Source organism: Pempheris klunzingeri, chromosome 20 (assembly GCF_042242105.1).
Source record: "Pempheris klunzingeri isolate RE-2024b chromosome 20, fPemKlu1.hap1, whole genome shotgun sequence".
Taxonomy (NCBI): domain Eukaryota; kingdom Metazoa; phylum Chordata; class Actinopteri; order Acropomatiformes; family Pempheridae; genus Pempheris; species Pempheris klunzingeri.
In genome coordinates this window covers 13,458,822-13,479,183 of record NC_092031.1, presented here as the reverse complement: position 1 = coordinate 13,479,183, position 20,362 = coordinate 13,458,822, and the positions used below count along the sequence as shown (strand labels likewise).

General features: G+C 41.1%; 2 protein-coding genes across 6 annotated transcripts; one reads left to right on the top strand and one right to left on the bottom strand.

The window, feature by feature from the left end:
• Positions 1-10,226: 10,226 nt before the first annotated feature.
• On the bottom strand, positions 10,227-13,010 carry lyrm1 (LYR motif containing 1). Of its 2 annotated transcripts, XM_070852128.1 has the most exons (6): positions 12,981-13,010; positions 12,632-12,698; positions 11,582-11,760; positions 11,425-11,485; positions 10,776-10,807; positions 10,227-10,683 (listed from the first exon to the last, which is right to left on the bottom strand). In XM_070852128.1, the coding sequence occupies exons 3-6, from the start codon at positions 11,735-11,737 to the stop codon at positions 10,570-10,572; spliced, it is 363 nt and encodes a 120-aa protein (XP_070708229.1). In that variant the 5' UTR covers positions 11,738-11,760; positions 12,632-12,698; positions 12,981-13,010; the 3' UTR covers positions 10,227-10,569. The 2 variants fall into 2 exon arrangements, with proteins under 2 accessions (XP_070708229.1, XP_070708230.1); XM_070852129.1 differs by lacking the exon at positions 12,981-13,010 and having other exon boundaries at positions 12,622-12,657.
• A 76-nt stretch (positions 13,011-13,086) lies between these two features.
• Positions 13,087-20,115, top strand: dcun1d3 (defective in cullin neddylation 1 domain containing 3). 4 transcript variants are annotated; one of them, XM_070852124.1, is made up of 5 exons: positions 13,087-13,481; positions 14,588-14,670; positions 15,643-15,692; positions 15,830-16,377; positions 18,041-20,115. In XM_070852124.1, exons 4-5 carry the CDS (start codon positions 15,941-15,943, stop codon positions 18,585-18,587), a joined length of 984 nt encoding a protein of 327 aa, XP_070708225.1. In that variant the 5' UTR covers positions 13,087-13,481; positions 14,588-14,670; positions 15,643-15,692; positions 15,830-15,940; the 3' UTR covers positions 18,588-20,115. The 4 variants fall into 4 exon arrangements, with proteins under 4 accessions (XP_070708225.1, XP_070708224.1, XP_070708228.1 ...); XM_070852123.1 differs by lacking the exon at positions 15,643-15,692; XM_070852127.1 differs by lacking the exons at positions 14,588-14,670; positions 15,643-15,692.
• Positions 20,116-20,362: the final 247 nt, after the last annotated feature.

Below are 20,362 nucleotides of genomic sequence, written 5' to 3'. Positions count from 1 at the left end.
AGCAAGTGGTTTCCATGCTCTTTTTTTATGTGCCTTTTTATATTAAGCATGACCCATTACAGTAGCGGTCATTTGCTTCTCTTTCCTTGGCAGCTGAAACTCTTCTTAATGACACATGGCTTGAATACATAGTGCTTTTTAACACTGAATATGAATTAATCTATGTTGAGTGCTATATTTATTCTCCTGTCTATAATAAGTCTTAAACAGCCTATTTTCACTGTGTGGGAAGCCGTTTTGTTCCTTGCGTCTACACCATAAGAACTGTAAAACCCAAGCAACACGATCAAGTCACCATGATTTTTTTCCTGCTTATTATAGATACATTGCTTCCTTTTTGTGCTATATGACCTCAACAGCATGCTATAATGTTAAAAATGGCCATTCAAAAGCATCCAAAACATATTAGTTGACTTTTCAGAATATTAACCTGCACAACACGACATAGGTACAATGAGAATTAATCGGATTCTGGCTTATATCCCGGGCTGTGAATTGTTAGTCTTCCTACTCGTGGTGAGTGTTTTATCAACCACGCTCTCTTTGTCTGCTCTCTCTGTGCTGTGTAATCGCACTCAAAATGAATCATCTGCCACTCTGAGTGCATTGTTTCTGCCCAGGTTACCTGCTGCACCAACACCGGTTCTGTACCAACCTAAACCCCGACTGAACCTCATATCTGCCACTGTCGTTCTCTGAGTTTGCACTCGTTGCCCCTCTCTCTGTTTAAAATGCATCACTCCACAGGTGAAGAACAACAAATGAGACTCCCGTTTCTTTCTGAACAGACACAAAACACAGCAGTGACGGCGTGAAAGGCTTTTGTAACAGCCAAAAAGACAAAGACAAAAATGCTTCTATTGAGGAGAATGACTAATGAATATGTCACACTTTCTCCAGACTTCGATCCAGTTGAAAGTATTGTTGATAAGGTCTATAGGTATGTATTGCAATGCAATACCTATACAATACAATACACATATACTTACTCCACATTCCCCTGAAATGAGCCACAAATTAGTAATCATTATCATTTCCATCCACCCAACCCCCTAAAATCTTCTCTCAGATCGTGTCTGTAGAAATGCTAATGTGACAAATGATTTACCAACAGCTATTTAAATACATTCTAAAATTAGAAGAGCCCATCACTGCATAGTCCCTCGTAACAAGGCATATGTAACGGATGTGCAGAACATCACACTTGGAGACCTGCGATTATTAATTTTCACTTGCAGGCGCTCCCTGACACCTGGGAGGAGGAGGCATGACTGTTTAGGGGGAGCCGTAGCACTGAGCATGGCTGACGTCTATTTGGTGCGTGCGCATGTTTTACAGATTACATGCATGCATTGGTCTGAATGGTCATGCACCTGCTTTTATTCCTGACTGTTTAAAACTCTTTTGCATCCACATTTTGTGCATGCCTTGCGCATTTGTCTTCCCACTCTGGGTGAGGGACATATCGGACTGATCCTGATGGAGCCCAGACTCTTTATTCTCCAAAGGAGATTCCAGCTCTGGTTACCACATTGACCATGCAACACTGGTCAACTGAAACCCTGCACCTACAGCCACCTACAACCACTCAGCTTCATTTGTCACTTTCACCACAAATAGTGCACTCTACTATATATTTTCTGCCTGAATGTGCGAGGCAGAGTTCACCTTTCTGAGCCACATGATGACTTATCAGAAACTGCTGCAAACAGATGATGTTCATTATCTCACAGTGGGACCACAAGTACACATTTTTATAATCAAATAGGAATAGAAATCATCTTACTTTGGACTATTGAGTGCCGCTGTGATTGTACAAAATATGGAAAATAAATGACAATATTTGTATAATTTTTACACACAAAACGGCACTTTTCTTTGTGTGAATGTGTAAAGGGAAAAATGTTGAATAAGAGCATACAGAGAAAAACGTGTTACATTCAAAAATCAAAATGTGCATTAAACATGCATAATCAGGCAGCCTATCACATTGCATGAGGCAATTCCCACCCACAGTTTTTTTCCACCAACTACAGTACAATGAGGAAGGTTGTGTTTCCTGTCATGGCCGCCGTTGGCTAACCTTTTTCCATTTTTGCTTGATGAGGCTGGTGCTGGCTGGGCCTTTCAGTGAAGCCATCTCCTCACTTTCACTGCACAGTGCTGAGACACTCTGGCTCTCTGCCCTGCAAGCCTCCTCCTCCTCCTCCTCCCGCCACCTTGCTTTGTCTCCGACCGCCCCACCTGAACCCATAACCCACCCCACCCCCCCGAGGAGCCACAACAGCGATCCATCCAGCGAAGATGTAAACTAAGCTAACACAACACCAACACACCCTCCTCCATTATTCATCTGCCCGCTTTAATGAGTTTTCCATCCACCTTCATGCATCTTCCACAATTAAAAGAGGCAATTATTGCGTTTGATCACTTTAATTTCATTTCATCAAAGTGTTATTGTACAAATGCATCTATCCTGTATTAAGTGTGTCCCTGTGTCTAAAGTAGCCCAACGAGTGAAGAGGAATTAAATAATGGACCAGAAAATATGAGATGTGGGAACATTTTTCAGCAGATAGAAAACCCGAACACAACAGCAGCAACTTGGGTGAAACAAGGTGCTGCAATGAAATTGATTTGTCTTTCACGTTCTCATTTATCACTTGAAACAAATTAGATTCAGCCAATAGTTTGCTTCCCTTACAAAAACCAAACAGTGTCCTTCAAAGCGTGCCTGCAGAAGTGCATCGTTCCCACTATTCTCTCGTCAAATCTTGCGGAAATTAATTTGATAATTAATCCTCCCCTGTGACCCTCTTTTCCTTTTACACTAAAGACTTGTCTAGGCTTTCACTGTCGTGCCAGGCCAAAAGATCGTGTGTCAATCACACAGATAATATGTTTGTTTACATACCATGATCATGAAAAGGAGGCCAGCTAAATATTTGATGGCATCTTCGAGTTACCCAGGAACAGTCACCCTGTGACCCAACACTAGAGTTGGACCTTGGCACATCCAGTCATTGTTAAACACCTCTACAGTGCACTGGCTCACATTTGTGGGCACATGACTCTGGTTAGCAAATAATATAAAGCACTCTCAGGCTTTGTGCTCTCTCTGCTTTCGGTACTGGACACAGTAAGGACTCTCAGCAACTAGTGGTCCTCAACGTGATTTATCAGCTCATTCAATTATAGATGTTCTTCTACAATATGTGAGGTGACTAGAAAAAGAAACTGTTAGAATGGAGAGAACAAACTCGGGATGTGATTTTCACGAAAGTCTTTGAAGATGCAGCATAAGTTTGATGTCTTGCGCTTTCAGTCTTCTTCATCATAAGCTAATCGTCACCCCATCGCCCCTGACCTCACTTTGATTCTATGACACACTTACATACACTTCACACACTCTCCGTGTAGCGCCCCAGTGGACAGGCTTTAACCGAGCACCAGCATTCGCCTGCCCTCCCCACACTGAAGGCATTCAGCAATACTCACTACTGATACTAATTCCACACTACTCGAGTCAACCCACACACACATCAGCCGTCCTCCTCCAATCTCAGAGTAGCTACTCTGTGTGCTGAGACAATGTGAAACGTATAGTCCAAACAAAAGCCGAGAGAAAGACAAAGAGTGAGTGGGACGGGAGTGAGCGAGAGAGCTGAAGATGAGACAAATGTCTCCGGCAACACGAAAGGGCAATTAAGAGCTTAGTCATGAAAGGACATCTCATCCCTTTGTTGCCTTTATTGTGTCACCCCAAATAAAAAATTAATCATTGTCTGATATGTTTTATTTTGGCCCTGTCACTGTCCCCTCACTTCCAAGGTAACTGAAACAACAAACTATTTATGTATAATATTAGTTTATATGCTGTGATAAAGCTGTTGGACTAGAGAAGGACACAAGCCGTGGCTAGTATGTGCAGAAATGTCCTCTATTGTCTACTGGAGACTAAATGCGTAGCAGAAGTTTGGGGAAATGTTGCCGTGCACTATAGATAAGTGTTTTGGATGAGTGTCTCATCTACGCAGAGTTAAAACACAAAAAGATATAACAGAAATTATTCAGTCACTGAAAAATCTCATAAGCCCTTTGAGGTTTGAGTATTCAAATCTTCAGGGCTTCAGAAAATGCTTGATTGCCTTTGAAATTGAAACATACCATGAGACTCTGATGAGGATGATTGCTCATAATTGAATCACTGGAGCACCAATCTAATCAAGAACTAACAATTAACAATTATTTAAATCAAATGCGCAACAATGAGCGAATTACATTAGAAAGAATGAAAAGCTGTTAAGGTCGTAGCTGCAGCTACTGCTGAGGCTCGGATGAGGCATTGTTAAAAGTAATTCACTGCGCTAGAATCGAATTGAGTGGAATTTAATAGCAAAATAGCAAATCGTTTTTCTTTTTTCTTTTAATCCTCTTTAGGATTGGTACTATTATTTGCCTTATCTTGTGTGTTTTGACTGCACTATAAAGCGAAAACAAGCTTGATATTTATTTAATGATGGTTCAACTGTTGTCAGGACGGACAATAATGTGATCTGCATCAAAGCATTAAGGCGAGTTGACCAGGTAAGACGAGGAGATGGATTTCCCCATTTACAAGCATCTAATTACCTTATCGTAGCTCCCTAAGTACAACATTAGATGTCGAACTCCTGTATTATTCTTCACCCTATCCTGTTCCTTTTTTCCTGCTCCCACTGTTTCTTCCACCATATTTCCCCCAGGGTCTCTCTGAAACCCCTGAATAATGCACAGCGAGTGAAGGGCTTAAAGGGGCTGTATGATGGATCACTCTCCTCTTTCTGGACCTGTTGTATTCTTCTCCTGCTGAAGCTTATTTATCATTTCCATAATGACACTGCTCTCAGGTGAATCTCTAAATATCTATATTTACACAAGACAACCTTTAAAAAGATCCACTTTTTTTCCATGATCCACTTTTTAGTATGTGACATCACAGGAAAAATGGGTCACACGCCTGCTTTGAGACTTTTATTTTGAAAGTTTATCAACAGACCAGGGGAATCAATGGAATTGACAGTTATAGTGTTTACCCAAAAAGTTTTACTTTTGAACTCACATTTATCCAGACGCTCAGTCAAAAATTGGTTATAATACAAATGTAGAAAAGCTTGAATCAAAGACAATTTTACAGCAGAGGAGAATATACGGGAAGTCTGAATGGTCTGGGTTTTTTTTGTTTTAAAAAAATAAATCATTTAAACTGTCCTGGAGGACAATTTTGAGGATAACAAAATATGGGAGCAGATTCATTCATTTGCTTTACAGTTGAGACATTGTTTTAGTAACTCTTCGTAAGAAAATGTCTATTGATTGTTTTTGAATAACTTTTTGGTCTGGGAAAAGAGAGAAAATGCCCCTGAGAGGAAACTTCATGCATGAGTAATGCCTGAAACGAACTGTATGTCCACATAAAGTCTACTTGTAAGACAAAATAAAACTTTAATGATCCCCGTGGGGAAATTAGCTCATTGCAACAGTAAGGAATGAAAATAAATAACACAACAAATACTGTAGATTGAATATATGGTTTAGGAGGTGAAATGACTCCTACCCACCTAAATTTAATCTGAGAGTATTTAAACAACACATAGCGTTCTGATTTTGTCTTTTCACCAATATTGTATGAGCTGCAGCACTTTTTGACTAAAATGAAGGATTGGAAATTTGCCTGGAGGCTAAATGTTCCAGCTACATTACACAGTTAATATAAGTAATATAATGTAAATATGGGCAATAAGTTTCCAATTAATCTCCAGTTGTGCTTTTCAGACTTTTCAAAGGATTATAGAGGGCTTCCACACTGTGTAACGACCACTCTGACATCTTTGCTGGAGCAAAATCATCTTTTCACCTCTTACCACAGATGCATGTGACAGTGTGTGGAAAGTAATCAATAGATTTCTTATCATAGCTGTCACTGCAACACCCTTTAGTAAGACACATTAACACACACACACACATATATATATATATGTGTGTGTGTGTGTGAGTGTGTGAGTGTGTGCATGTATAAATTGCATAATGTTAACATGCTAACTATGACAATGCTTATATCATTATTATACATGACACCCAACACTTTGGTAAAACGTAAATGACTTTACCTCATATTGTCTTTGGCACAAGCTGCACATGTTACAAGGAGTAACGTGCACTGTAATCAGTCCACTCATATGTACCAACCCAGCACTGAGTCGTTTAAATGAATGAAATGTCATCCCAGCAAGAATGACTCTTTAAAAAAAAGAGCAGTCATTGTTCAGGAGGAATGCTACATATGAATGCATAGAGAGAGTCACTACTCTGCCCTAATGTAAAAACAGTGTGCTGCTGCTGCTCTCCCATCAGTGGTCAATTATAGTGAGGACAGTCATTAATCACGGAGGTAATGTAGTCTCCAGAAAGAGAACAGAGGGGAGCAGCAGGAACCCCACACTTAAAACAGAGTGTTCTGTATTTACTGTGTGTCTGAAAATTATTTAAGTCTGGAATGGTGATGAATGTGTGAGTATGAGTCCTTAGAGAATCCTGAATTGGCCTCTTTTGGTGGAAATAAATAATACATTTGATCCTAGTTATATTGCTGATCCTTTAGCTGGTTGTTTTTATTCCTGACAAAGGTCCATCAGGTTTGTGTCCTATTATATGTCACCTGATAAACCACATACATTCAGCAAAGCCTGTGGTCCACTTCATGCCGGTGAAGTTCGGTCACGGTTCTGTGGAGTGAACTTGCTGAACTACAAAAGCTTTCAGTACTTAGTGTGGTGTGACCCCTGGTGGCTAAAGAGTGCAGGAATTCAACATTTTTATAACCTTAAATCCTTGTTTGCCCACTCTGCTGAGGCACACTTGATTCAAGATTCAAGATTCAAAGTGTTTATTGTCATATGTACAGTGTAGAAACGGGTTTCCCTGTACAATGAAAATCTTACTTTGCCATCCGCACCTAATGCCAAAGAGTGAAAAAGAAGAGGATAGAATAGAATATAAAACATATAAATATAAACTACTATTGCTAGATGATTGTCAGGGGGAGATTCCTCTCAGTGCAGGCTTTCCTGAGTTAACCAACATTGTTTTATCTAACAAGATGAAGGTGTATGGTTTCATCAGAGATACCCATGGACTTGTGAGTGTATTCAGTCACTCAGTCAATTAGCAGTTAATACATCAACCAGTCAATCAGGCAATTAGTCAGGCTGAAACTGGAGTTGATGTCCAGAATTACTCACAGCAGCCTGTCTTCATACTGGTTTGGAAGTCTACTTTTTGTAGACAGGCTAGTTTTGCTCATTCTGGTGTTGCCGCAGGCTCGTCTTCCCACTGCGTCTCCTCATCTGACCCCTTGTCATTCAAGAGATTACTTTACTGACTGTCTCCCGTGAGTATTCCTTTACAAACCTTATTTTCTATGTGCGTCACACATTAGGTCCTGTAGCACTGTGTAGGATCTGTGACTGTATGACTGAAACACAGACCCACTCTTTCTCTCTGTACCCTGAACCATGACCTTCTATAAAGGACAAGTTAGTCCCATGTTTACACCAGGACTGTTTCATTCTACCAGGACACCGTTCACCCCAGACATCCGGGGCCGACGGACTGATGTCACCCAGTAAAGCATGCACACTTTCCTTCACTCTGTGTCCAAGGGGCTCCATCATGTGGCTGCATGCAGGCCAGTGTGGTGCTGGAGGACAAAGAAAATAACCTCAAAAAGTCCTAGAAGAGAGAGGACTGTGCTTGTCAAGGTGACTCAGTTCAGAGAGAAAGTGAAATGATCTGATAAAGTCTGCTATATAAACTCTGCAGTGTTACACCTCAGTGATATACTGCACTGTATCAACAGTGCTGAACTGTAAATGCATGCCCCACTGAGATTATCAGAAGTCATGTTTGCTGATCCACATTTTTGATTTTCCACTCTCTGCTGGAAAGTGGAGCAGAACATAAAATACACTTTAGTCCCCACAGAATACATCAGCTACAGAGGGCTTTTCAAGTACATTTGGGCCGAAGCCAACTCACTGAAATGAACCACATTATTGAAATGGAGGCCCAATCATTCAGGCAAACTGGTTTAACCTAATAATCAAGTTGTGTTTGTCAAGTCTTGTGTCTGTTGACATGAGAGAAAAGCTTCTTTCTACTATGATTTCTAAATGGAATTGAAAGCAATATACAAACCAAACTGCTCATTCGCTGCAGAGGTGTCGTTATTATGGAAAAACAGAGAAAGATAAAAGAAATATATCTTGTAGTAAGATTAAGGCCCCATATTCTGCTCATTATCAGGCTCATACTTGTATTTGTAGTTCCTACTAGAACAGATTTATATGGTTTACTGTTCAATACTGCAGTTGTTTTTAGCCTCTTTCTGCAAGCTCTTTTTGTGTGCTTTGCTCCAGGCTTCCACTTCTTCATTTTAACAGGAGCTGGCGCTAATGAGGAAAAAACAGTGGCGGACAGCTCAGTGGATTCGGGAGGTTTTCAATGGGTATTACAGTCAGCCTTCTGAAGGGCTAGAGGAGGTCAAGTGATAAACTGATCCCCTTGTGACATCATAAAGGGAGCCGTGTTTTTACACACATTTACTGACAGATTGAGCAGTAGTAAAAGAGAGAGGATGTTTGAGACATTAAAAAAGTACATTTAGCATAATATGGTATATAGCATTCTTAGTCTATTATTTAAAATGTTTAAGATATTAATTAATTTGAAATTAATGATTATGTCCATTATCAAAAAGTACTACAATTTTCTATAACCATTGAAAACAACTGAAAACACCTTACATTTTAAACAAATGGTCGCAGTGTTGCTTATAATTAAATTCTGCACAGTAAACCTGTTGAATAGGTCTGTTGGACTAAGTTAAGGAAAAGACAATCTTATATTTGTAATAGCACGCACAAAGAGTAACCAAAGACTTTTAAAGTCTTTGCTGCCACTTTATATTTATCTACGCTTCCGACATGCAAACACTGCCAATCCAAGAGAATGGCTTGTAGATGCACACCCGTGGTACAGTATTCATTTCTAAATGCTCACTGATGTACCAGGACAGAGTAACATCTCGAACCAGTGTATGTGGACGTCTCATTGCTCTCCTGCCTGCCCTCCTCTCAGGTGGTGCATGTCAGGCTGGCGAACATCCAGCAGGTCAGTTGGTGCCCTCTTACAGTAGCTGAGCTTGACAACATCATCAACAATACATGACGAGGGGCAAGGCGCCAAAAACATGTTAGTCTGACCTCATCCCACCCTTATCAATGTGGAAAGGCCCTCTGTACTTCTACAATACTAAAGAAATGCACAGTTTAACCCTGACAGCTGTGATGACCGTACTGAGGCAGTTTACAAAGCAGGCTTTGTCTTCACCTCCTTGTCTGAATACAGACAGAGGTCTGAAGTGACAGTCCATGTGAAAGAGCAAAAAAGAGCAAATGTTCAAGATGTGAAAGGATGTTAAGTAATACATTTGGCTGTTTATGCCTCATCTACTGCAGCCTCATTGGAAACTAAAGAGTGGCATATCTTTCTTTTGTTTAAAACCAAGATATGGGAAAACCATGTGACCATGTTCAGGCATTTAGATCAACTCTCAAGCATTTTCTCCTTTAAAATAATCCTTTAAAACAGGTGAATACATGAAGTAGAAATGTATCATATTACACTTGTGACAGACTTACTTTATTGTTATCTTTTAAGTTTCACCTGCCTCATATCAAAGTTTATACATTTTTTCATTTCCGATTTCATCCACTTTGTTCCCATTTCAAAGCCTGCTGGAAAGCTCTTTGTAAAGTCTGCCTCATGTTGTCCGTGTGCCAGTAATGATAAAAATGTATCGAACTGTAAAAGGTCCTTCCACTTGGTGTCTTTTGGCTCTGTGATGCTCTGCTTTAGTTTTTTAGAAATTAATAGGAAGTACACCATCTGCATACAATACATTGGCTGATTTGTAGATTAGTGAAAAATAACATGTTTCCCAACTTCCTCTGTGCTCTTGCCAACATTTGTTTTTTTCTCCCTTTTTTTCTATGTGAATAAACAGACTACCTACATGGAACAACTGAAGAACAGGGCCAATATTAGGGGGTGGTTGTCAAAAAGGTATTAGAATATAAGATTGTATTTTAAGACAACTTTCTTTATTTACAGTTTAATTACTTGCTAATAACACATCACTGAAATTATGTTTTTGACACAGTTTATACATCAACATTGAATCCTGTGATTCTATTTGATATAGAAACAATTAAACTGTTTATTCCAACAATTTCTATACAGAAAAATAAATAAAATATACAACTTGCTCTTATGTTACAGGTCACTCCACACTATTTACTTATACAGTGTAAAAAATGAGGATGAAAAGTGGCTTTTTCCTGAATGACGGACCTTTGTGCATCATTAAGTGCATGCAACAAGTCAGCCCATGACATCAGCTTGTGACTGCACTCTAGTTTCCTGTCCCTGGTAAGCTGAACTCTTGCAGAGGCGTGAGGGTGTTCAGCATCAGGTCTCGTCATGTGACTGTAAGTAAATTGGCTTGGCCTGCTTCCTCAGGCGCTGCTGTGCCCGCAGCTTCCTGCCTTTCTGAGTTGCCAGTCCCAGTGGAGGTAGGTACGTCTACGGGAACATTCAGAGAACAACATTTCTCAACGACACAATTAACCACACAGAAAGGAAAACAATTCATATTGAATATATTGATTACTTACAGCCCTGGGATATGGGTTCCTATAATGTAGACCTGTGAAAAAATGATAGTGTCAGTGTCAACTGACAACATTATATAAAACCATGAAAAACATTTTAAAGTGGCTACAAATATCACTGATTCTCTAAGTATATGATTCCTGGGTCATTTTAATTCATAATCTAACCTCTTTTGCTTGATTTACCTTTCAAGGCTTTAGTTAAAATATCCCTGTGGTTAAATTAGAGCACTGTAATCTAAAAGGGGAGACGGATTGAGCTAAACATGGGTGTAAAACTGCCTCTCTGATATATGAAAACAAATCAAGCTTGTGAATATAATACATTTCTTGTGTGTCATTACAGACAGTTTTTCTATTTTATGTAAATCCCACTCATTCTGATGGTTCTCCTGAAAAAAGAGATTTTTTTTTTTGCCATTGGGCTGCTCACTCATGCTGAATACAGAGACATTCAGATGAACTTGCTCAGTCACTCAGTGACAAATACTTCATCACACTGGTTCACAAGACAAAAACATAAAATCTTGCTCTTCTCATTTGATAAATAGAAAACATGGAAAGATCAGCATTATGTATTATTACTGGTCCTCACCTGAGTACAGTAATAGACTTATGCAAGGACACTTATGACATCTCTCCACTCTCTTACCTATTTCGATCCTTGCTTCACACTCTTCTATACACCTCTTTATTGATTCTGAATCTGTGAGCTGAGAAGAAGCACACAGAAGAGAAGATTAGTCATGAAAGCTGGCACAAAACTACAGCTTTTTTCATTTCTGTGAGCAGTGTATTGTTGTTCACACCTGCTGGTTCTGTCTGAAGAGCGTACGAGCTTCCTGAAGTATGTATTTTCTCTCAGTCTCTGTATCACTCGCAGCACCAGACTGCGGCCAGGTTCGAGCGATGCGAAACACCCGCATGTACAGTGACAACACTGTCCTGCGAGTAGAGGCCGTCATCTGGGCTCAAAAGTAGCAGTTACCTGCGCAACAAAGGAATTTAAGTTATACATAAAAGTATTGGTATGGTATTCTGTTTCTGCTCCTGATAAGAGATATCTTTCTGTTTACAAGGTCCTCTTAGTTAAAGTTACTCAAACATTTCAAGTGATCTGTCTGTACCTCTGCCCACTGGTGTTCCCAGGGTCACTTTAATCTGTTAAAAATGTACTGTTGAGGCCCCTCTCCATCCCTCACCTTCCACCTCCTGTGTATTGTGTGTGCATCAGACCAAGAAGCCCACCAGTGCTATGCTGGGTTAATACCAAAAGGGACCAGATCCTTCGTGTTTCAGTAAATTTGCAGTGACTTGAGCAAAACTTGACTTAAATGCATAAGCTCCATGCAAGCAAAACAGATAACAAAAATAGCAGAAGGTCTACAAGAATTGTAGCTAATAATACAAGACCTGCCTGAGATTAAGCTGCATTTTAGTTGCTGTTGACGTCATGAACCCAGAGCATCATCTAGTCTTGAGTGTTCCCATCGTTCAACACTAGATGTCACTAAAACCAACACAAGGCTGTTTTTAAACACAGCCTTAGCTAACAGGTTATATGACTCACTGAAAGCTGTTTATCGTAGGTCCTGGTGTGTGTTCAGATTCAACAGAGTCTTAAGAAAATGCCATTAGCACCTTTTGTGTTCCTTTTTCAATTATGAAACATGAAGCAGTACTTTAGCATCATTTGTCAACATGAAGCTAGCTATGCTTGATCGTTCTCCTGAGAGCTCTGATATATCTACAGCGATTTCATTATTAGCGACATTTGTGACATTCATATTAAAGACCTGCATTAGCCTTATCGCTCATTATGTTGTACAGTCTATTTCATATTACAAACCTTGACCTACCGTCTGTGTCTGAGGAGGATGCTAACTCCACAGTAGCTAGCTCGGACAGCAGAAACACATTTGTCGCCTGGTGATGACGTCACCAAACGTGGAGGTTGCGCAGAAGAAACAGAGAAAAAAACAAAGACAAATTTCACCATAAATAAAGTTGGAGATGTTTCAAATATTTATTGTAGTAACAAAATGTCTATATTTCGCTACTTTGAGAGCCAGCGTAAGCCATTTCAAATTAGTTACAAAAGCCTTTTGACACATTTTCCTGCGTTCAGTATTATTCTCGCAAAGGTCTCTGTAAAATGTCATTAAAAAACACACGCTTCAGTAATTCATTTAATTGTAACTTATCCACCTGTGTGTGGGGCAGCGTTTACAGGCACATTACTCAGTTACAAAGAAAAGACGAGCGTTCATCGCTGAGATGAAGATCAGCTGTTGGCTGCTCTCGCACACAGCCAGAGAGGAAGTGATGCAGGAAAATGCCCACAATGTAGCTACACTCAATGACTAAAAGGGGGAAGCACAAAGAAATTGGCTGCTTTAGTCCGAGATGGTCTTTTAACTCACTCCAAAGAGCGAACACCACCCAGAATGGACTCCAGAGCACACTGTGGCTGATAGCTTTTTACTTGTTCATGTTTTAAAAAGCGGGGCAGAAGTGGATATTGATGTGGAAGTTTTTGTCAGCTGCCAGCTAACTAGTTAGCTAGCAATCTGAGTTAACGCGACGAGTTTGCCTCAGTTCGTCTCTGGTCGTATACGCTACCTTGGCCAACTTACTAACTACTTAATTTGTTCTGGCATTCCTGGAGTGATGTACACCCAATTCCACGTAATACTATTTTCCAGCAAGGTAAGTTTCTTTACGAGGATAAATGTGGTATTTCTCAGTCTCTTAACCGAAAGACCTAGCTTAGCCTAGAGCTAACTTTTAGTTAACCGAGCTGATGCTAGCTAGCTATGGCGACGTCGTCTGGGCCAGGCAGTTTTGGTCTAAATGGCCCGGTGGCGTTGATGTCTTGTGAATCGATAACAGCTCGACAACAAGTACCATCTGATTTAGTGAGTGGGTAAAATCCCCAGGCGTAAATGCTTCTTAAAACACTGTTTACATGCTATTTTGTGAGTGTTGTGCATGCGCTGCTAAGCTCACTTGATCCTGTTTGTCCTCGCTACTTCCCACCGAACATAACTTGGTAAAAAATAACATGAATGCTATCTGATGTTAGTGAAAATCTGTAATTTAAGTGAGCTTGTGTATTGGCAACAGTACTCATCTTCGTTTTCTAGCACAATAATGTTGTCTCTGACAGTTTAGGGGTAACAGTCTATCTTAATTTAAGTAGTAATGACTGGATACTGAACTGTTTGGCAAATCTAGCTTGTTTAATGTGTTTATTAAACATCTAAATTAATAAACAGGCCTTCATACGTTCATCAGACATTAGTTGTGTTAGGTGAAATTAGCCAGCATGAGCCAGTGAAACATTTGCCTCGACATGCCCTGTGCAGTGATCAGCGCAGTCAATATGCTGTGATGCTGAATATGCATTTTCTTTTATTAATGTCGTGGCTTGACGAGCTCTATGATCACAACCCAAAGTTGTTTTCTGAAGTAACTCGAAGTTGTGGATTTTATAGCAGAGCTCATGAGTATTTCAGAACAAAGCGTGGCTGTGACCTGTGAGAGGGCTGTCACTGGACACCCAATGTTAGAGAGATGTAAAAGCCCTGCTCAAGTGCTCAAGCCCACACTGCACAATACATCCAGTGCAAAGGCTTTAAACCCTTATTCTTTGTAGTTATCCATCAGCAGCTGAAAAATCTTGCAATCAGGCAACTAGTTTTGTTGTGTTCAAATTACATATCTGTTGCATGTTGACAAAAATAGTCCTGCAGGTTTGGGTATGATGAGCTATCGCTTTCCGCTTGTGATGACAAGATAATGTGTCTTTTCAGCATTGCGGATGTCAAGGTCACAATGATGGAGCAGAGTAGAAAGACACTTTGATCCGTGGCCAATGCCATCTCAGGGACTGTCTGTAAGTAAATTACTGACCACTTGATCAGCTCATACCTTTTTATGGGTGTAGATGTGACAGCAGAATAATTAATTGCATTAACAAGCACACATGAATTAAAGGTTAAGAATGTGGTAGGTAGACAAGAGATGGATCATTATTATGTGTTAGTTGCATACAAAGAAATGACATTGAGTATTTTGAAGATTTGGAAAAGATCTGAGTTCCTACAGTGATGTTTTCAGCGTGATATTATCTTTTTATATCTTTTCCAGGCGTGCATGTACACTTTTATAAGCCTGTTAAAATACCTGGAAAGGGGCCCACATGACTAAGTAATCATGTTTTTTTGGAAACTGCTGCCAAAGTTTGGGAATAATTACATTCAAGTACATGTAACTATAATGATCGCTATAAAATGTCATAGAAAAGATATAGCCGTTTTCTTTGGCAACCGTAGCAGCTCCACAGTCTTGGTTCGTGGTTTCTATTTTAACAAGTTGATCATTTCTGTGATCTGCTGCCAATTGTGCAGGGATGTACAGTAGTACAGCAACAACACTGTATGTGCTGCCTATTATAGAACCTGGTAAAACTCCCTCTGTGAAATGGGGATTGTCTTGTACTACGTTTTCACTCCTGGTACCAAGCAAAGAGAAACACACAGTTGTACAAAAGCTTTTTATGTGGCTACCGCACACAAGGATCATTGTGAAACGAATTATAACACAATAAAGCCAATAGGTAAGTAATAACATTAAGATATACAAATTGGGTGATCTCACAATTTAATTGATTATAAATGGCTTTGGTGACGCAAAGAAAAGCGTAAAAGAGGGACATTATAGTTATGTATTGGCTCTGTGTCATCAAATGTACCTTAGCAGGTTTCTGCGGCTCCCAGTGATGCTTTTCTTTTCTTGTAGAGGTTTCTATGGTAATCTGCATTAAATGTATACACATATTGTGTTTTCTCTGGTCTTCACTTTTTAGAGTTTATAAGTCAGCAGCGCAAGACCTGGATCGTGGCAGATTTGGCTTAGGTAGCTTAACTTCTTGACCTTCATTGTTCAAAAACCCCTGTACTTCAATTTCTTGTAATGGCCACAGAAATGTAGATCTTCACTTTGTTATTGATTCTCTATTAAAATTCACATTTCTAAATTGATTTTCACCTCAGGACTGAGGGTATGTTGAGACGTCTCGCCAGGCCAGAGCAGAGGCGTCTAGGTGGTTCGGACGGGGACTGAAGGTGAGGAGGACAGACAAACAAGGGACCAGGGAGAAAGACATGGGCCAGTGTGTCACCAAGTGTAAGAATCCGACGTCCTCACTCGGCAGTAAGAGTGGAGACAAGGAGAGCGGCTCCAAGTCCCACCACAAGAAAGGAGGCAGTGCTGGGAGCCACAAAGAAGAGCCCAGCGCCCCGTGTAGCAAAGCCACCAGCGAGCTGTCGAATGGCACCAAAGCCTTGGAGGTGACAGTGGAGACGCCCATCATCCCTGCAGTGACGGCGGAGCCACGCAAGGACGAGTGTCTGGATGGAGATGGGCTGTCGCTGCTGCGCATTGAGGAGCTATTCACCTGCTACAAGGATGAGCAGGAAGACGCCATCTTGGAGGAAGGCATGGAGAGGTTTTGTAATGACCTGTGTGTGGACCCAGCAGAGTTTCGTGTGCTTGTTCTTGCCTGGAAGTTTCAAGCAGCCACCATGTGCAAGTTTACTAGGTAGGTAGAGTTTTGGGGAGTGGGGCATGTTGTCACTGGTATTTGTTAATCAGGATGAACTAGTGTAAGTATTGTACAGTAATGGAATATACGTGAGGACTGAGCATTTTGATACAGATATTTCCTTCCACCCGTTGTTTCAAGTATCTAAAAACACTCATGGAGATGAGCACATAGTACTTTAAGTCACATGTTAAAAATGTGTTGCATGTATTTTGGTATTACATTTGCCATTTCGCTATATGTCCTAGTGGCCCACTGATTAAGCTGCATGCCATATATCTGCATTGTCCCCAGATGGATTCCTTTGTTACATCTCAGGCCCCTCTCTCACCAAGCTTCCATTTGTTTAGCAGTTTTCCATGTCAGATCCTGTCGTTTATTGTAACCCATTCTCTCTGTGTGCACCAACTATAAAAAGTCCTCTGTACTCGATAAGCCACTCAGTTTAGAGACATTTTACAGGTGCACCACACCTGCTACTGTTGGCTGAAAACTGCGATTGTTCCTGAGTATTTTGTTCATACTGGGGATTAAGAGAGGCAGTCCGTATCTTCCGGCCACAGAGGTCCACACTGACACTATAACATCATGCTCTAATGTGGAGTTAGTGGCTGTTAAACACATTTCTAAAGTAGATTGGCTTTACTTGTTTTGATGTGGCTATATGTGGGCAACCCCCCCTGCATGTTATAAAGACAGGTTTAATGGCACACCTCTCTGGCTCACCCCTATTCCTGGCCAGGCACTTTGCTTCAAGCTGTTTGTGTTGGTGCCAATTACACTTACGAAAGAAAGTACATTAAAGAGATAATAAATGGCACATACTTTGGTATTGAGAGTTCATTCTATTTGGCATAATTTTTGTATGGTTTCTCATAACATGTTATCAGGATATTATTGCATGAGCCTGCTAAGCAAAGCGTTGCGGAGCACTAATAGCTAACCACTTCTCCCTGCACAGTTTGACGCTCTAGTCTTCAGTCTTTCACTGTGATCTGGTCCATCCATCCCACCTCAAACACGCAGCTCAACAACACACACAAACACACACTCACAGTTTCCTACTGTCAGGTAGGAGAATCACAGGAAATGGATCCTGCGGTGCACTCCCACTCTGCAGTTGGTGTCGGAGATGAATAGGACTGCCTGCTGGCCAGGTCACTTGTCACTGCTCTCCCCCTCTGTGATTTTTAACTCAGCACTTTTCTATCCAGAGGCTTTGGACAACACCACTCTCTGGTTACCAACATGTTTCATTGTCAAGTGATGCTTACTGAAGCTGTTTATATTACATTTGACTTTGAAAGCCTATATTGTTGGTGGGCTCAAATAACAATAAGTATATTCACCTGGGTGAAGGCCCACAACACTGAAGTGAGATGGTGTTTGTCAGTGTTGCGTTGATGGAATGAACAGCCTACAGTACAGCTTATATTCCTTAAACAGTAAGGGGCTTGGGGCTCAATCTTTATTGGAGATGTTTGTGGTGGTTTTACAGACCTTTTGATGATGTTTCATGGTGTTTTATTGTAGCTCTTTGTAAACTTAGCCAGCTCTGGTGATGTATGTGTTTATATGTATGTTCTCTGGGCTTCATCATCACGACTGAAATGGTCCAGTATCATTCTGATGTCCGTTCCTGTTTACTTTGTGCCACCAGGAAGGAGTTTGTCGAGGGCTGCAAGGCCATCCAGGCAGACAGCCTTGAGGGTATTTGCTCACGGTTCTCCTGCATGCTGCTGGACGCCCAGGCGGAAGAGAACTTCAAGGACCTTTACCGCTTCACCTTCCAGTTTGGCCTGGACGCTGAGGAGGGCCAGCGCTCGCTGCAGCGTGAGATCGCCATCGCCCTGTGGCGCCTGGTTTTCACCCAGGACATGCCTGCAATCCTGGAGCACTGGCTGGACTTCCTGGCGGAGAACTCCCCGGGTATACGGGGCATCTCAAGGGACACGTGGAACATGTTCCTCAACTTCACCCAGGCGATCGGGCCTGACCTGAGCAACTACAGCGAGGACGAGGCCTGGCCCAGCCTCTTCGACACCTTTGTAGAGTGGGAGTTGGAGCGCAGGAAAAAAGAGCAGGAAAAGGCACTGATGGCACAAGAGGAGGAGGAGGGAAGGTGTACTGACACGGAGTGTTCTCCCACCACAGATAGACTTGAAACAGAGGGAAGCCGCGGCTCACAGACGTGGGGGGGCCACTGACCAGGAAACAAGAAATAATTTGTAAGGGAGGGAAGGATATGACCTACACATGAACTGTACATCTGTGAATCATTGAATGAATATTAGTATTACCATTACACCCGTTCATTTTGCTCTCCTTTCTGATGGGGTGGGATTCCTGCTTTGCAACCTTACTTTTTGGTTTTTGAAAGGGCTCTAAGAACCGTTATGTTTTAAGCACTTCTATTTAAATTATTGTTTTACTTTCTTCTCCTCCCATTAGTGTTTTTAGTAACTGGACATGTGGTCCATTTTAACCCACACCTACTTACCATAACCCTGCAGAGTTAGCTCAGTGAAGGCTTGGATTTAAAAACAGGCAACAGAAAGCCATAATCTCTTCCCACAATTATCACTTAGACGATTAATTTTGACATGGTAACACTGCTGATATGTTTCGTACACGGAAATGGTAAAAGGTAAAAGAAGAAGGGAAAATTCGGCAACAGATGATACATCTGCAAATAATTTCTTACTACCAAAACATGAGATTTACCAGAAGGGTCAGGGTCAGTGAAATCATCTGTATTCGACTACTGTAGCTGGATTGTATGTGTTTTTTTGTTTTTTTTCCTTAATCTTGCAGTGCTGTGAGGATGAATTGGTTGCACTTGTATTGCCTTCACAACTGTTGGCCTATTACATGCCAAACTGATGGATTTCAATTCTGTCACAAGGGCATTTTATTTTTCAAAACACAAATTTAGAATTATCCATTTAGAAATCCAAGTTGGTTTCCACAGTAACGGACCCACCCTCTCTTCTGCGTTGAGTGTTTTTTGAGTGCTACTAGTGCAGCGAGCGGCTGAGCTTGTTTAAGCAGCGGGCTGTGCTCCCTTTTGACCTCTAGCATGTAACATTTTGATGTCTGCCTATTTTCAGGAAGCAGTTAAGTGTATACAGCACAATGATACTAGCTTATCTGATTCCTCATTGATCACGTTTTTCTGTAACACAACAATCCGGCTGAAGCTTTAGTCTCGGTCATTTCTCGACAGAAGATGCCTAAACCTGCGTCACATCCAGGACCATTACACTGGGCGCCACACAAAGCCTATATTGTTTACCTGCAGGAGTGTAACAGCCTTCACGTCCTTGAATTGCTATACAAAAAATAAAAAAGCGTGCTCACCTCACAAATGATGTTGACTGCTGCTGGTGATGGTTGTAATAGATTGCACAAAAACCAATGGCATGCTTGTACTTGCAATGCTTTTGCAGAGAGATTGATCTCAACCACATTATATCCATTTTAAACCCTTTCCAAACCGTAGATCGATCTTAAGTATAGCCTAGGGTGTATTGGGACGAGTGAATGACTGTTAACTAGACATGCTGGCTAATCAAGAGTCTGTGATATGGGTCCAGTGTGGTAAGAGGGTGGCCATAACCTGATCTATTTGGTTTACATCTACAATGGTTTTATTTCAGACCCCCTTTTGTCCTTTTTTTTTTTTATATAAAATGTATTGATTTATAATAAATAAAAACAGTGTTGAACTTTTGACTGCTGACTATGGAAGTCTGTGTGATGTTACTTCAGACACCTCCTTACTGCTTTGTGACCTCACGCCTTGCTGATGCTGAATGTGATCCCTGCAGACCACTGTCCTGTGGTGTGGCTTTAGTGTTCAGAGGTTTGGATGGATGTCTGAGCAGCAGCAGCAGCAGCAGCAGCAGCAGCAGGCAGGCAGGATGATGACTGGGGGCGTGTCTGACACTGAAGCGGCTCCCTCCATTGGTGGACAGCTATC

Excerpts from the sequence above, each read along its gene's own strand:
- dcun1d3 (XM_070852127.1), top strand. The coding sequence starts at position 15,941 with ATGGGCCAGTGTGTCACCAAGTGTAAGAATCCGACGTCCTCACTCGGC. Across the intron at positions 16,378-18,040 it reads ACCATGTGCAAGTTTACTAG|GAAGGAGTTTGTCGAGGGCT; the intron begins GTAGGTAGAGTT and ends TTGTGCCACCAG.
- lyrm1 (XM_070852128.1), bottom strand. The coding sequence starts at position 11,737 with ATGACGGCCTCTACTCGCAGGACAGTGTTGTCACTGTACATGCGGGTG. Across the intron at positions 11,486-11,581 it reads TCTTCAGACAGAACCAGCAG|CTCACAGATTCAGAATCAAT; the intron begins GTGTGAACAACA and ends GCTTCTTCTCAG. Across the intron at positions 10,684-10,775 it reads GGAACCCATATCCCAGGGCT|ACGTACCTACCTCCACTGGG; the intron begins GTAAGTAATCAA and ends ATGTTCCCGTAG.